General features: G+C 42.2%; 1 protein-coding gene across 1 annotated transcript in view; it reads right to left on the bottom strand.

Annotated features, from left to right (window-relative positions):
* The window catches only part of NRAP (nebulin related anchoring protein), a 71594-nt gene extending 60062 nt beyond the window's left edge, over window positions 1–11532 (bottom strand). Inside the window, 7 exon segments of the mRNA XM_060101548.1 lie at window positions 673–777; window positions 1492–1596; window positions 2917–3021; window positions 5692–5796; window positions 10392–10479; window positions 11049–11143; window positions 11461–11532. Of these exon segments, the coding sequence (XP_059957531.1) occupies window positions 673–777; window positions 1492–1596; window positions 2917–3021; window positions 5692–5796; window positions 10392–10479; window positions 11049–11143; window positions 11461–11532 (675 nt within the window).
* Window positions 11533–15773: the final 4241 nt, after the last annotated feature.

Here is a 15773-nt window from a genome sequence, read left to right as displayed (position 1 = left end):
TCCCATCACAGCTCTTATGCAATGTAGTTGGCTTAGAGCTTGATGGACCCTGTGTATCTTATTTACCATTTTATTCCCAATACCCAGCTCACTGCCTGATACATGGAGATGCTCAATGTAGAATTCGACACATACTTGTGAGCACCTGCTGTGTACCAGGGGGTGAGGCCAGGCAGAGTAACAAGGCTTCTGCCCTCGAGGAGCTGCCAGTCAAGTCTGGGAGATGAAAGAGGCTTCTCAACCCAAGTCAAGTGGAAGCCACTTGTTAAGCTGAACCTGGATTCGTGCTTAAACTTCCCACTCAGAGCAATACTAAGTTCCCAGTCTTAGTATGCCGTGGAGCAACTGGGCTATGAAAAGGCAAATGGAAGAAATTCTTCGGAAGTTATCTTCTACAATTTGCAGTGACAAGGAGAGACTTCTTTAAGATTAATCAGATATACCTGGTTTGTTACTAATACCGTGTAAACTTTTCTCTCTAAGGAAAAGTTTTTGCAAGGTCTGTGCTAGCTGCCAAATCTGACCTGACCATCCTTGACCTTAGAAAGTTCTTCCTGGCCCCCGCACAGGATTGAGATGCCGCCTGCATTCTCCCTGCCTCCTCCTCCACGTAAGGGAAGAACGGGGAACATTAAATGAGAATCACTGCATCTGGCCTCCATTGTTTCTTACATCACTTTGAAGCTGTCCCGCTGCCTTGGCCCGGAGAAGCTCAGGGGTATCCACCACTGTGCTGAACCTGGAGATGTGTTCGTCATGCCCTCTCTTGTACTCCACCTGGTGAGGGGACAGCATAGAGTCAAGGTCACACCCAACAGCCTTTGTAGGACCTCTCCTTGCGGCTGTCCTGAAGCTACACCATCAGGCAACACTCAACGCAAACATATGGCAAGTCTTTCTGGTTTGTTCTACGGGCTCCTCTCCAAAAAGCATCAATGCTCATGTGTTAAGTCCAAGAGAGTGCCAGGAACTTCTGAACATTTACAAATATTCATTCATCTCCATAACAATCACATAAGGCAAGACTATGATTTTCCCCATTTTACAAAAGAGCAGCTGAGGAACAGGAGGTTAAGTAATTTGCTCATGGTCCCACAGGTACTAAGTGAGAAAGCCAGGATTCAAATCCCAACATTCCAGCTCTAAAATCTGAGCTCTTAACCAGCAAGTTGTGCTACTCTTCAGGAGGTTCCACCATCCACTTAATAAAAATCAGTGTCCTTCATGCTAACATCACCACAAGAAATTATTTGGTCCAGTCTTGAGGTGAGCTACATGGTCTTCTCTCCATGTGATAGATGTGGCCCAAACAAGGCACAGAGAGTGAATGATAGGGAAAAGATAAGAACATAGTTTTCTCCATAATATCACACTAAGGGTACCTACTGCCCCAAAGCACTCTCTCTTTGGATTTTATCTGAATCAATCCCAGGGGTTCACTAATGACAAACATTAGCGTAATCAATGGTGAATAAGCACTAAGACACTCACTTGGCTGGCCAGCTGGTTGGCTATCTTGGCCCTTTGATGAGCAGGTGTGATCATGGCTGGAAAGCTGCCCTTGCCCCGCTGTTGCTCATGGTCTTCTGTGTACTCCTGCTGGTCAGACCAATGTCAGCATGAGAACCAATATGAAATCCAATGAGAATGAATAAAACTGCAATAGCAAGCATCATCAGAACCAATGCAATTGGATGTATAAGATACTTGGAAAATATTTCAGTCACCTGGAATAAATTTGAAAATGTTATTCACTTGGTGATTTAAATAACACCTTCAAGGCTGAAGAAAGCATATTTCCCAGGTCAAAGGGTTTCTCCTTCAATGTTTATATTAAACTATGTGGAACTTGGCACAACCCAAGGGATGCCCTTTAACTCAAAGGCTTGTATGATAATGCAGCAATTATTATGCAGAAGACTTCCTGGTACTAGAGAGAGTACTACAGCACTGGGAGTGAAACGTCTGCTCTTTTCTGCTCCTAACTTTTGGGTATCTCTGATGGTCTGTTTTCCACCTTAGCAATTGTGTTTCTGTTGTCTTCTTTCCATTTGCTAAAGAAAAGTCACTAAAGACTAGCAATATTTTCCAGAGTGGTTTCTTCAAAGGGCAGGTGCCCTGGGTGTATGGAGAGGACTAGAGGGTACTGTGTGCAGATCACTAAGGATTTCCATAATCTGGGCTAAAACTGCCTTTTCTATGACGAAAACCTACTAAGATCTCTCTTATGGTGCTACAGGTCAGAAGTCTAAAATAGGGCATCAGGGCTGATTCCTTTTGGAGGCTCTGGGAAGAATCCATTTCTTTGCCTTTTCCAGCTTCTGGAGGCTGCCCGCATTCCTTGGCTTATGGCCCCAAACAGTTTTGACCTCTGCTTCTGTTGTCACATCATCTTTTCTCTGACTCTGACCCTCCTGCCTCCCTCCTTATAAGGACTCTTGGTACATTTGGTCCACCCTAATAATCCAGGATAATCTTCCTATCCTTACCTTAATTAGGAGTTTGGGTTTAGCAGATACAAACTACTATATATAAAACAGATAAACAACAAGGTCCTACTGTATAGCACAGGGGACTATATTCAATATCTTGTAATAAATTATAATGGAAAAGAATCTGAAAAAGAATATATATATATATATACATATAAATGTATGTGTATGTATAACTGAATCACTTTGCTGTACATCAGAAACTAACACTACATTGTACATCAACTCTACTTCAATAAAAAAGAAAAATCCTTACCATAATCATATCTGTAACATCCCTTTGGCCAGGCAAAGTAGCATATACACAGGTTCCAGGGATTAGGACATGGGAATCTTTCGGGGAGGGCCAGTATTCTGTCTACCACAATCTTAAAATAAAGGAATATTCAAACTAATTGCTAAAGTAACTTTCCAGGTTCCTTACCTCACCCAGTGACTTTCGAGCCTTAGCCATCCTTACAACCTCAGCATCTGGCAGAGCTTCTGGGCGCCAAGCATTCCCTTCCCCATATCCAGTCCAATAGGCTCTCTATAGAGGAAAAACACAAATGTATACAAACACATACCCCACACATTTGCCTGGTAAGATCCCCCTACCTACCCCACCCTCCCGGCAACACTCCCATACATTGTCAATATAAGATAGAAAAAGTAGACATTCTCTAAAAACTATAAACTCCTCTTGCTTTATGGTAGGTCTCACCTAACCAGAATGTTCTTTTTCAAACTAGAAAATAACCTAATATCCTAAATAACCAAACTTTCTGAGATTCACTTATATCATAGAAGAGTTCCAAATGTAACTTAACATTTCTTTGCTCATTATTGCACCAAGATGGGCAGCGGGGAGTTGCTGTGGACAGGCCATCTGAGACTAATCAGCACTATTCAGCCAAGCTTCAAAAACCTGCTACCTGTTGCGTGCCAAGCATTAGATTAAGCAGTTAACACTAGGAAGAGAAAATCAAAAAAGAAAAAAGAAATCAAAGTTTCTCATTTAAGATACTTGTGACCTATCCATGGAGATAAAACTAACATATGGGGGCCTCCCTGGTGGCGCAGTGGTTGAGAGTCCCCCTGCTGATTCAGGGGACACGGGTTCGTGCCCCGGTCTGGGAAGATCCCACATGCCGCAGAGCGGCTGGGGCCGTGAGCCATGGCCACTGAGCCTGCGCGTCCGGAGCCTGTGCTCCGCAACGGGAGAGGCCACAACAGTGAGAGGCCCGCGTACCGCAAAAAAAAAAAAAAAAAAAGAAAAAAAACTAACATATGAAACAATGAGCTATTAGAGAACATTTGTGTGCTTAAATGTACTGTATTGAAGATAAAACACAGTGAGAGTTTTGAAAAAGCAATCTGTATATGATGGCCCCTGTTTTGGACAGGAATTTGAGCTGGTCCTCCAGGGCTAAGGTCGGTTAACAGATGATGCAAAGGGAAAAAGAAAAAACATCTACTCTAGGAGGTCAGTTCCATGAAGGCAGGGATTTTTATCTGTTTTGTGCACTGATGTATTCCAGTAGCCTGGAACTATGCCTGGCATATAATACTCAATAAATATATGTTGAATAAATTCTCGGAGTGGGGACTGCCATGAATAAAATCATGAAGGCAGTGATAGGCTTCATGTGAAAGACCATGAGGAGGTGGGTTTGATTGGAATTGGGAGTAAGGATGAGGAACCAAGTGGGCTGGAGGTGGGGAAAGTTGCACAGACCATCTTTTGGCGATCTGGAAAGACAGATAATTCACATGTGAAAATATGCTCAACTACACTCCCAATCAGGGAAGTTTAAATTCAAACAACAAAATACAGGTTGTTAAAACTTTTATCTGGTAATACCAAGTATTGGTGAGTCTGTGGGAAATGGGTATTCTCATACTCTGCCTGTGGGAATATAAAATGTACAGCCATTTTAGACAGAAATTTGACAGTTTGTCCACTAAAATTAAAAAGGCACAGACTCTTGATCTAGCAACCTCATTTTCCATTATCTATTCCAGAGAAACACTCACTGTGTCCAAAAGAGGTCTTGCACAAAGGTGTTCACTGCAAATTCATAACAGAAAAAAAAATGGGAATAACCCTGCCCATCCATAAGAAAGCATGATACATCCTCTCTTAATGATTGCACCCATGATCTACCCACCTACAACAGCTTAAAAGGTTGCTGACATAGAAACATCTCCAGGGTATTTGTTGAGCGAAAAATGCAAGTTGTAAAACAATGCATATTGTTTCATGGAAAAACAAAATTATACATTCCCATAGAAATATACATCTATAATTTTCCATAAGAAATACTAGCTGATATTTGTTGTGCCGACCAGTGTTCTAAGATCACTGTTCTAAGATCATTTATATACTCTTTTAATTTTTACAATAATTCTGTGAATCAGGAACTGTTTGAAGTTCACTTAAAAATTGAACTTAAAGAAAGCCAAAGAAAAGAATGGTCAAATAACTCATTAAAGGTCCTTCAATAAATGGCAGTAGTCATATGTAAATGTAAGTAACAAAAAAATAAATTATATAGATATTAATTTGTAAATGAGGAGAGAGAGTCTGGAAGGATACCCACAAGACTGACAACAATGGGTACCTCTACAGAAGGAACTGGGATTGGAGATAGTGGACAAAGGGTTAGCTTTGCACTGTTTGGACTGTTTTATGTGGATCATTAAAAACAAATGGTTGGGGAATTTTGAAATGATGAGGCTGTCAATAGAGAAAGACCACAAATTCTCAGGTGACGGGAAGAGTAAATCAGAGACAAGCAGGAAGATGTGTGTGACCCACGTCACATGACAGGCTGGAGAGGGGCAAACCCAGGAGAAGGAAGGTCCTCACAAAGGTCCAGGCAGGAGATGATGGGGCTCGGAGCTGGGATAGTGAAACGGGAGGGAAGGGGTGGAGCTGAGTGAGGGGTCAGAAGAAGATAGGGTAGCCTTGGTTTCCAGCCTGGTGGCTGATCCCAGTGACAGAAACACAGTGGTTGGAAGGGAGAAGTCAGTGAGCTTGGACTGGAGCAGATTTGGCTGAGGTGATGCTGGGTCCTCTGCAGACAGCTGGAATTACAAACTGGATGAAAGAACGTGTAACCAATGCCCTCTAGAAGCAATACTGATAATACATTTCATTTGCATAGTGTGTCATTCTTTTCTCTGTTTCCAAACCCATTTATAACTCTTCCTTCACCTCATCCACCAATGGTTGCCTGTTAGGTGCAGCCGCCCCATCCTTGGATGTCATGTCCCAGTGAAAAACCGATTTAAACCGTTTGCCATCGTCTTGGTCATCGATCTGCACAATGAAGATATTAGCAGTAATGTTTCCATCAGAAAAGAGACAGGAAACAAATAATATACAGCAAAACTGGGGCGGGGGTCCTAAGCCTCAACTGCAAAGCATCTTAACTGCACTACAAGCTACAGCTGTCAGCGTCATCAGAGCTTCATCTGTACCACCAGCCCAGGGGCACATAGAAAGCACCTGCTGTGTGCAAAGATCTATTCAGCAGTGCAATTAAAAAGGCAACATTTCTACGAGCTAATCACACAACGCCAAGTGTTCAGCTTAGAAAACCCTAGACATCAGAGCACTTGTTCTTAACTTTAGCCTGTGCAACACCCAGGGAGCTTTTTAAATGCTGGCTCCCCAAATTCATGTAGCTGTTCTCCTATGCTTTAAATTTCACCTTTCACATCTTGATCTATAACACACCTTGAGTTAATTTTTATGTATGAGGTAGATATCAAGGTTCATTTTTTTCTACGCAAGTGTCCAATCGCTCCGGTACCATTTATTTAAAGATCATTCTTGCTACATTGAAATGCAGTGGTGCCTTTGTTGTAACTCAAGGGACCACATATGTGCAGCTCTATTTCTGGATGTTGTATTGTTTTCTACTGGTCTTTCTGTCTATTCTTACACCAATACTATGCTGAGTTAATTACTACTACTTTTGTAGTAAGTCTAGACATCTGGTGACCTAAGCCCATTGATTTTGTTCTTCAAGACTTCTTGGCCATTCTAGAATCACTGTATGTACATATCAATTTTAGAATCAGTTTGTCAATTTCTATGAAAAACACCAGGATTTGGGCTGGGATTGCATTGAATGTGTAGATCAATTTGAGGAGAACTGACATCTAACAATATCTTCATGACTTTGGAATAGGCAAAGATTTCTTAAGGAGAACATAAAAAGAACTAACAACAAAAGAAAAAAAATCAGGTCTTAAGTCCAAACCCAGATATCATAACGTATGAGATCCAAGATGGGGCCCAGAAACCTGCAACTTTAACAAGTTGAAGTTTAAGTCACTAATCTTACAGGTGAGGAAAGAAGCTCAGAGAAGAGAAATGAATTTATTGAAATCATTCAGTGATTTAGCAGAGCCAGGTTCACAATCCAGGAATTCTAGTTCCCTGTCAAGGGCACTTTGTCTGGGCTTGCTTAACGCTACACTAATATGTATACTTTAAAATAGATAAACTGAGAGATCTTAACATGTTTTTTCCCTTGGATTTTGAGAAACTACCACAAACATTACACAGACTCAAGGCAAAGTTTCTTGTTGGCAGCTCCACTGATATTTGGGGCCAGTTCGTTATTTGTTGGGGGGCACTGTCCAGTGCATGGCAGTACGCTGAGCAGGATAGGTGGTCTCTATCCACCAGATGCCAATAGTATTCCTACCTTCCTAGTTCTGACCCAAAAAATAGTCCCCAGACATCACCTGGGGGGCAAAACTGCCCTCCTTGAGAGCCATTGACTTACGGAATCAGAATCACATGACCAAAATAAACAGGAAGCCGTATTTGCTGCCCCGTCTCACAGGACAAATCCATCATGGGGCAGGGGGTGGCGGTGGGGGCCGTGCCTGCCTCCCCAGAGACCTTTCACAGGACTCGTGATTATTCAGAGGAAGCAGGAAGAGAGAAAAAGCCATGAATGTTAATAGTGGGGTAAGGAAGCATTAAGGGTTAAAGTTCATTCTCCAAATAGAAGGGAACCCAGATGTTCTATTCTGCTAAAAGTTCCATTCACACCTACCAAACAGGAAATTTTGTCTTAGTAAATATTTATTTATTCATTTACTTTTTAAAGAATGACATTTTAAAAACAGAAAAATGTCAACCTGCTTCAAATGCCAACTTAAAATCTTTACTTTTCTCTTTCATCACCATTACTGAAGCATCCCTTTCTTTCCTTTCTTTTATTTTAGCATGTGCACCATGAATCTGTTTTTTATTCAATTGGCAAAGTCTCTCAGAGAAGAAAAGGGAGTAAGAAAGTAATCCACCACACTCCCTAGAATGGTTATAAGATCTGGGGCCTTGGGGACTTCCTTGGTGGTGCAGTGGTTAAGAATCCGCCTGCCAATGCAGGGGACGTGGGTTTGAGCCCTGGTATGGGAAGATCCCACATGCCGCGGAGCAACGGAGCCCATGTGCCACAACTACTGAAGGCCTTGTGCCTAGAGTCTGTGCTCCACAACAAGAGAAGCCACCGCAATGAGAAGCCCTCACACCGCAATGAAGAGTAGCCCCCACTCGCTGCAACTAGAGAAAACCCGCGTGTAGCAACAAGACCCGACGTGGCCAAAAATAAACAAATAAATAAATTTATTTTTTTTAAAAAAAGATCTGGGGCCTAGAACAGACATTGCTGTCCATTAGATTTTTTCCCTGGTGGGAAAGGAGGAGAACGGGTCTCAGCAGTCTATTGTTCAGTATACACACACACGCACACATATGCATGTACACACCCATTTGCATGTACACACCCACACACATGTGTGTACACACATGCACACATACGCATGTACACACATATGCATGTACATACACATGCATGTAAACACACATCCACCACACACACAGATTATACACATACACACACACAACACAATGCACAAATGTGCACAGATATGCATACACATGTGCATATACATACACACATGTGTATGCAGCATGTACACACACATGTATACACGTGTACACATATTCATACCTACATACACTCCCCACATGCACACATACATTTTTATACACATACACATATGTTTACATAGATGTGAACAAATACACACACACAGGCTTCCTGAGAAGCTCACATCACTGTCTGTAGCTGGAAACAGAACCAGCAATGATCTTGCTCCAGTTCGGGCCTGTCATACAAGTTAAAAGAAAGTGAATCCACTACCACCTCAAAAAAAGGTAAACACTGTGTGACCTGTTGTACGAGCATAAGGGGGACATGACAGCTGACACCTCGCATAGGATGAAAGATACAGATATTATGGATTTTTCTGTAATAAATACAAATAGTACTCTGATGTATGAGTACGTCTCCTTGTGTTCAATCTGTCAAACTCTGGCCCCAGAACCGCAGAAAAATCTGGATGTTTGTAAACATAAATAAGTGCTTTTTTTTTTCCTCCTAGAGAGTTTGCCACCCCCTAGGTACATGGGAGTAGACCAATGGAGCAGTTTAGGATACAGGTCCCAGAGTGAGATAGATCTGGATTTGTGCCCATTGAACTAGCCGGGTAAAACTGGGCAAGTTACTTAATCTCTCTGAGACTCAGCCTCCCCAGCTGTAATATGATAATATTACAGAGGGTTCTTGTGAAGAAAAAGTGAGATCACACAGATAACGGGCCTCAAAGAGTTTCTGGCACTCTATCGAACTGAGAGCTAAATTCAGTATCGATTGTAATTTTGTGTACTTGCCCTTAGACAAAAAGAGATGAAAACAAACAACAACAAAAACCAAACAAACAGAGATGAAAGCAAAATCCTAAAAGAATTAGCCTTCTCAGTAATCTAGGCTTGTAAATTCTTAAGGCTTGTTAATCCTTAGAAATCAATGATATATGAACAACTCTCTGAGCCTCAGTTTCCTCACCAGTAGAATGGGATAATAATAGTATTTACTTTATTGGATTGTAATGTATTAAATGAACTGACTGTAGAGTATATACTATATAAGCTTGTAAAAAAATAATAAACTCACAATTGGTGCAAAGCATTTAGTGAAATAAGCTACTTGGCAGTCTGTGTAGAGAGCCACATGATAATAAGCTCAATCTAAACCATTTTCTTGAGGAGGACACGCCTGGGCAGGCCGGAGAGTCAGGACGAGGTGAGGTAACATGAGGAAGGCGGATTACTAGAGAGGCTTCCACCTCATGTGTCACTTTCTAATTTTAGAAAGCTTCTAGCTCCAACCCAAAAAACAACTTGGTGTGGAGCATGGGGGAGGGAAGTGAAATGATTCATCATTTTAATAAATGCAAGCATTTAATCAACAGTTATTTGACAAAACTCTACTGTTGGTTTTTCAAAAGAGGTTGGTTTATCAATATGGCCTCCTGGTCTATCCAAACATCAGTTCCAAATCGAAATATCTTTGACCTACTACTACCCATAGGGAAAGAGATCTTAAACACTGCAAATAAACTGAAACACTACTGAATTAGGAGAGATTTAAGAGTACGGAACTAGAGGTTTCAATGTCTGTACCAAAATATCATGGGGAAAGGAAGGAAAGGCCTTTGTAATACTTTCCAACTATATAAACTTTGTTTTATGTATTAAGCACCTAGTGTATGCACAGCCTATTGCATCAAGGTATCCAGAGCTGGCAGACACAGAGAGATTAAAATAGATACAAGGATCTCAGATATTCAAGCTAGATTATCCTGTGTACTGGCCTCTATGTTGTGGTAGGGCAAATAGCAATATTTGTTATTTAAATATACTTTGCTTGTATATGTGGAGAAAATTCAGGTTCACTTCTAGGCAGAGACACTTAAAAACCTAACAGGTGCCTGAGCTAAGAAATCTTCTTTAAAGGCTATTTTGAAATTCAAAATTAAGTAACTTACCCCACAAATGGCCTCTGGAGATTTCCTCACATTTAGATTTAATGGAGTGTGACAGACACTTGTAAAAGTGTTGTTCTTGGGGTTATGGCTACAAAAAGTAGATATAAACCAAAATTAGAACTGTACTTTATCCAAGATGATTGACTATTCTTAAAGGCGGAGTCATTTTTTAAATCAAAAATATAAAACCTAATAATTAAATTCAAGATTTTCCAGGCAATGCGTCGTAAAGAAAACAAAGGCTAATCAAATAAATTCAACCTATTTAAAGACCAAATTTAACTGGAAATGATCACTTTAAAACTTTCTGAAGAAATAGAAAAGGATTGTGAAATTATTTAAAAGAAAACGTTTTAAAGCTTCATGCATATTCATGGAAATTACACTGTTCTGCACAATATTTAATAATTTGACATGAGGTTGTAGTGGATAGATTTGATCTTTTACTTATAAGAAATCTGAAATTTTCAACTTTCTGTCCATTGCATAAAATCCCACCTTAGGTCTCTGTAATGATTGTATGGAAGTAAAAACTTTTGAGAAGGCATTTCTTGGATTTAACCCCGGAGTGTGTGATTTGAACCTCTGGTTGGCTACTTGTTAAAAAAAAGACAAACACAACTCAAGAGGTGGTGGGAAGAGGCGTCAAACACTTACGCATGACAGTATGGCTTTTTCTGGTGACTCACAAAGTTATTAATCGATAGCATCATCTTGCAAATTTCACAGTGGAAACATGCTTTGTGCCATATCTAGAAATCAAACAGAAAAGATTTAGCAAAATTACCTTTTTTTTTTCAGACTCAGGATTCTTAATATATTTCAGGGTAAAAAAAAAAGAGCTTTAGTGATAAAATGGTGATAAAACACACACACACGGCTACGATACATAAATGAATAAAAAAAATTTGAGGCAATACAGGAGATGTAGCTAGAAATGGGTAGAAATGAAGAAAGGTGGGGAAAGCATCTTATTTGAGTGGTTTAAAAAAACCCACATGTCCATAGGTGAGAAGATAAATTTCTCATGTTTGTTATGATTCCCAAAGGCCAAGAAAAGTCTACTGACCTGGTCTAGACAGCTGATCTTCTCAGCAGGGTATACTCCATACCCACACCTGGAGCAAGCCTGCACATTCATCTTGAAGTCCGAAGAGAGAAGACAAAGATAGGTAACAAGTAAGAAATCCAAGGAGAAGCCCCAGTCTAGTTGTTCAAGTCTCCAAAATCCCGACCCCTAGTAAATTTCTGTGGGCACCCTGACCGTTCAGAATCCAACTTCCACGTTCCTTTGCTGACCTTCTAGTTTGAAGTCAGCAGCTGGATGGTTTTTAAAGCTGCCACTTACTCAAAGGGCTATTTTGGCAACTCGCTCAGCACGCATGCGTCTGGGAAATAAGGTGGAGGTATTCCTAGCTGACATGCTTCTCTAAATAGAAAAGTGAACTCACAACAGCATCACGTTTATGTGGATGACCAAATCCTTGTGTATGATCAGGCAGCATGTAGTAGTTTAACACTAACTGTGATCATAACCCAAGAAAAGAACTCAAAGGCATACACCACACCCTCATCCAACGACCAAATGAGAAAGCTTGCTCTGTGAGGCCTGTGAGTAAAGCAGAAAGTCCAGCTCCCCCCGCAAAAGAAAATAAAACAGGATTGATTCACTCCACAGGAGGGTAAATACCATATTTGAAATTTAGCCTTGTCTATTAAAAATGTTTAATATTACTCAGCCTTAAAAAAGAAATAATGCTATTTGCAGCAACATGGATGGACCTAGAGATGATCATACTAAGTGAAATAAGACAAAGAAAAAGATAAATACCATATGATATCACTTATATGTGGAATCTAAAATACAACACAAATGAACATATCTATGAAACAAAAAAAGACTCAGACATAGAGAACAGACTTGTGGTTGCCAAGGGGAAGGGGGGTAGGAGTGGAAAAGACTGGAAGTTGGGGATTAGCAGAGGCAAACTATTATATATAGGGTGGATAAACAAGGTCCTACTGTATAGCACAGGGAACTATATTCAATATCCTGGACAAACCATAAAGGAAAAGAATAGGAAAAATATATATGTATATATATGTGTAACTGAGTCACTTTGTTGTACAGCAGAAATTAACATAACATTGTAAATCAACTATAATTCAATAAAACTTAAAAAAATAAATAAAGATATTTATAAGAGTAGGACGGCAAACTTATTAAGATATCAATTCGTGTGTAGCTTCTGCAAGAATGCAAAACTAAGAACAGATGAGAACTCTTTGAGTGCCGGCTTCTGTATGTTATCCTGGACCGTTCCAAGAAGTCCTTGCCTTCCAGGTCTTGCTCAGTCCCTTGCCTCCCAGGCTTGAAAGGGAGCAGCTTGAAGACAAGCTCTCTTCTTGGCTTTGTGAAGCCCCTCATTGCCTTCAGGGGTCTACCTAAATGTCACTTGAAACAGACCTTCCAGAAACAGCTTACAAAAGATGGCACCACACCTGTCCCCACCCCTCAGCTCACTGCCTTCTATGACCCTCCCCCTGCTTTATGCTCTTCACAGCGGTCACCACCACCTGACCCCTTAACTCTTACTATATCTACTTTTAAAAATTATCCGTCTCCTCCATCAAAATATGAGTCCCATCAAAATCGGAGCCTTGGTCCTTGTTGTCCTTTCTGTATCCCCAGTGCCTAGAACAAGGTCTGATATGGAAAAGGTGCTCAACACGTATTTATCAAATCAAAGAAATCAACTTAATACTCACACCAAAATACCTACAGGGGACAGAGGTGAAGCCATAGGTCACATGTCCCATCTGAACCACTCCATGCCAGCAATTTGTCATGAGGCAATCAGTACCTGGCACTGCCAAATATTATGATTTTTCCAGAAAAGCCAGATATCTGCACCTGCACTTGAAATTCTCTCTTTTGTAAAACTCTGGGAATAAAACAATAAAACAGAAACACGGGCAGTACTTAGATGGCAGGCTACCAATTAGTGATCTGTGGCCTAAAGAAAAGGCTCTGAGGAAAGAAACTCTGCTGGAGGGACCCCAGGTAGGGCAGAGAGAAATCAATAGTGCTTTTGTGTTGTGTTGGGAGAACCAGGGGGAGGGGGCCACAGAGCGAGTGAAGAAAAGCAGCGTTGCCATGACACTAAGGAGAAGATACAGTGTGAATTTTCCCACAGATGGAGAGTGGGCACGGTTCTGCCTTCTCAGCATGGGAAGGAGGCTCTACGTAGGGGCTCTAGACCCAGGAAGACTCCCAGGCTGAAATGTGATACAAGGCAGCCTGAACAAAGGGGAACAGCAAAGGCAAAGAACTAAGACCTATAAGTTCCCCAAATGTATTGCTCTGTGTGGGATTTCTCCAGCCTTACCCGGACCTGGGCTGGAAGCCCCAGGAATCACAGAGAAAGAACTCTGCCCCCATCCAGAGGGATGAGGAATCGCAGCCAGATTTCCTTTAAAGAAAAAAACTACTTAACACTTCTCTAAGGTTGTGATTGCATCGCTGCTACAAGTTCTCGGTCACCCTTGTGAAAACAAGGATGACCCAAATGAAATATGTTAAATTTGACTCCTACCATCACTTCTGCTTTTAAAAGGCACTTATTATGTATCAGAAATAGTGAGGGGGCTTCCCTGGTGGCGCAGTGGTTGAGAGTCCGCCTGCCGATGCAGGGGACACGGGTTCGTGCCCCGATCCTGGAAGATCCCACATGCCGCGGAGCGGCTGGGCCCGCGAGCCATGGCCGCGGAGCCTGTGTGTCCGGAGCCTGTGCTCCGCAACGGGAGAGGCCACAGCAGTGAGAGGCCCGCGTACAGCAAAAAAAAAAAAAGAAAGAAATAGTGAGGAAAAACAACCCCGTAGAACTGGAAATGGGACAGTTTAAGGACCTAAAATGAACCCTTGTTGCTGGCAAGAGTCACAGAGCCCTCATCTGCTTGATAGACCTTGTGGATGGTCTTCCCTGTGTCCAGCTGACCCCTCTCACATCCAGTACAGCCCCTCCCCCTTGTCACAGTGATTACATGAGGTCCTCCAAGCCTTAGCCAGTGGGCACACATGCTCTTCTGGCCCCCAGCATCGGTTCAGACAATGGGTGTTAGCCTGGGTTCCCCAAAAAACAGAACCTGGGGCAAAGGCTTATGTGCGAGGACTTCATTCAGAAGTACAGTCCCAGGGAGCAGAAGTAAGAAGGCAGGAAATGGAGCGGGGAGAGTCAACACGAGGGGCCTTTCCCAAAGAAGCCACCGGACACTGGATCTCTTGGTCTCTACCTTCCAAGATGCCACACAAACAACTGCTACCCAGGAACGTCTGCTAGAGGAAGGAAGCGGGAAGGAAGTATCTGTTGGCCCCTGGCTCCCGTTGGTGAACGTTTGGCCCCACTGGGTTTTAACTTCCCTACACATCCATGCTGTGTATGCACCCAGGGAGTCCCACAGCATCTTATGCCTCAATAGCAACAGGGGAAAAAAGCAAGAGCAGCAGCAGGTCAAAACTGTTGGTTATGCTCCTGTGAAGATGGCCAGGGCCCATACAGAGCTAGCTGCCACTGCCCAGGCTGGACTGGCATAAATGGGCAAAGGTCAAGACAGGTGAGGCTAAGTGGATGGAAAGTGGCTCCTGAGAGGTGTCTGATACACTGTCCAATCAGCAGAGAGCCCAGGACTCGGGCTTGGTGATGGTGAGCCAGAGTCAGACCCTGTACAGGCTTGTTAATCCTTGATCTGGATGCTTTTGCCAACAGGGTCCCATATTGCTTTGGCTAATTTTTTTGTTTTAAGTCTTGACTCATAGGGAGCTTGTGATCAATGAAAAACCCCACATTCTGTTTCACATTAATGACTATCATTCAGTATACAGGCGATTGATTTCCTTTTGGAACTTAAATGTAGCACTCATTTCTCTCTTTTAAACTGCATCCTGTTGATGGCAGCCCCATTGCTTCAGCTGGTCAAGATCTTTTTGTACCTTGGTTCTGTCATCGAGCATATGAGGTAATTCTTCCCAGCTGTGAATCATTTCCAGTGCCCTGGAAATCATTTCCAGTGTGGATGCCACATGATTTTGAAATTACAGAGAGATGACAAATGTGAAGTACCAAGAAAGCTACCAAAGCCTTCACTCTGTCATCATCACTCTGGTTAGACTGGGCTTGTTCCTCCCGTGCTGGGGGGGGGGGTGCCTCCCTTAGTTTAGGTTCTCCCAAAAGTGGAGCTTGAGATGAGCACCTGGCTGCAGGTACTTCTTTGGGCGGTGATCCCGCAAGGCAGGAGTGAGGGTTTGAGGTGAGTGAGCCAGAGAAAGAAGAGTCAATAAAGGGCACGTCCTGACCTAATTACCACTGTGGGCAACTAGGGCTC

The sequence above is a fragment of the Mesoplodon densirostris genome, chromosome 1, assembly GCF_025265405.1.
Source record: "Mesoplodon densirostris isolate mMesDen1 chromosome 1, mMesDen1 primary haplotype, whole genome shotgun sequence".
In the NCBI taxonomy this organism is placed as follows: Eukaryota; Metazoa; Chordata; class Mammalia; order Artiodactyla; family Ziphiidae; genus Mesoplodon; species Mesoplodon densirostris.
Note: the sequence above shows the minus strand (reverse complement) of the source record. Positions and strands in the feature narration are given on the sequence as shown.